The 864-nt window shown below is 57.8% G+C and overlaps 1 protein-coding gene across 2 annotated transcripts in view; it reads left to right on the forward strand.

The window, feature by feature from the left end:
• HOXD9 (homeobox D9) overlaps positions 1-864 on the forward strand; it is a 2,998-nt gene that overhangs the window by 1,353 nt on the left and 781 nt on the right. Inside the window, exon 2 of one of the 2 annotated variants that reach the window (XM_014954232.1) lies at positions 222-833. In XM_014954232.1, the coding sequence (XP_014809718.1) occupies positions 222-833 (612 nt within the window). Of the gene's footprint in view, positions 1-44; positions 834-864 lie in introns of those variants that run through there. The other variant, XM_014954231.1, reaches the window with a different exon arrangement.

Raw genomic sequence — 864 nt, forward strand, 5'->3', positions numbered from 1 at the left:
CAGCCCCAGTTTAGCGGATTGATTTACTCGCAGTATTGGTAAATATGATCACGTGGGCTCCGCAACCAATGGTTGAGGGTTGCAGTCTGCAAAATACTACGATTGTTCTCCGGGAGGGTATCATATACAGTTAACAGTGTAACCTTTTATATGACTAAGAGGGGAGCCTAAAATGTCGTCTAGTGGCACCATAAGTAACTATTATGTCGATTCTCTCATAGGCCATGAAAGCGAAGAAGTTTACGGGAGTAGATTCGTCCAGGGAGGTCACAGTGCGACCTCCAGGCCATCAGGTGTTGCAGAGAGTTCAGATTTTTCCTCCTGTAGCTTTGCACCAAAATCCACCGTGTTCTCCACCTCCTGGTCCACGGTTCACCCTCAGCCGTCTGCGGCAATGACCGGGATCTACCACCCCTACATGCACCAGCCCCACTTAGGGGCAGCCGACGCCGGCCGCTACGTGCGCTCCTGGATCGAGCCCTTCCCGGGCTTCCCGGGCGGCGGCGGCGGCAGCGGCGGCGGCGGCGGCGGCAGCGGCGGCTCCGCGTCCAGCTCCGGCTCCACCAACGGGCGCCACTACGGGATAAAGCCGGAGACGGGAGCAGCCGCCTCCTCGTCTTCCTCCTCCTCCTCCTCTTCCTCCAAAAGGACTGAGTGCTCCTCGTCCCGGGAGTCCCAGGGGATCGGTGTGCCCGAGTACACGTGCAGCTCCTTCCTCCCGGAGCCACGGGAGAAGGCGGCTGCCGGCAGCTCCAAGGACCCCGCCGCCTGCAGCCACAACCCCAGCCCGAGCAGCGATCTGAAGGAGGAGAAACAGCAGCAACTTGACCCAAGTAAGTACAAAAAAAAAAAAAAAAAAAAAAA

The sequence above is a fragment of the Calidris pugnax genome, unplaced genomic scaffold (assembly GCF_001431845.1).
Source record: "Calidris pugnax isolate Ruff unplaced genomic scaffold, ASM143184v1 scaffold103, whole genome shotgun sequence".
NCBI lineage: Eukaryota > Metazoa > Chordata > Aves > Charadriiformes > Scolopacidae > Calidris > Calidris pugnax.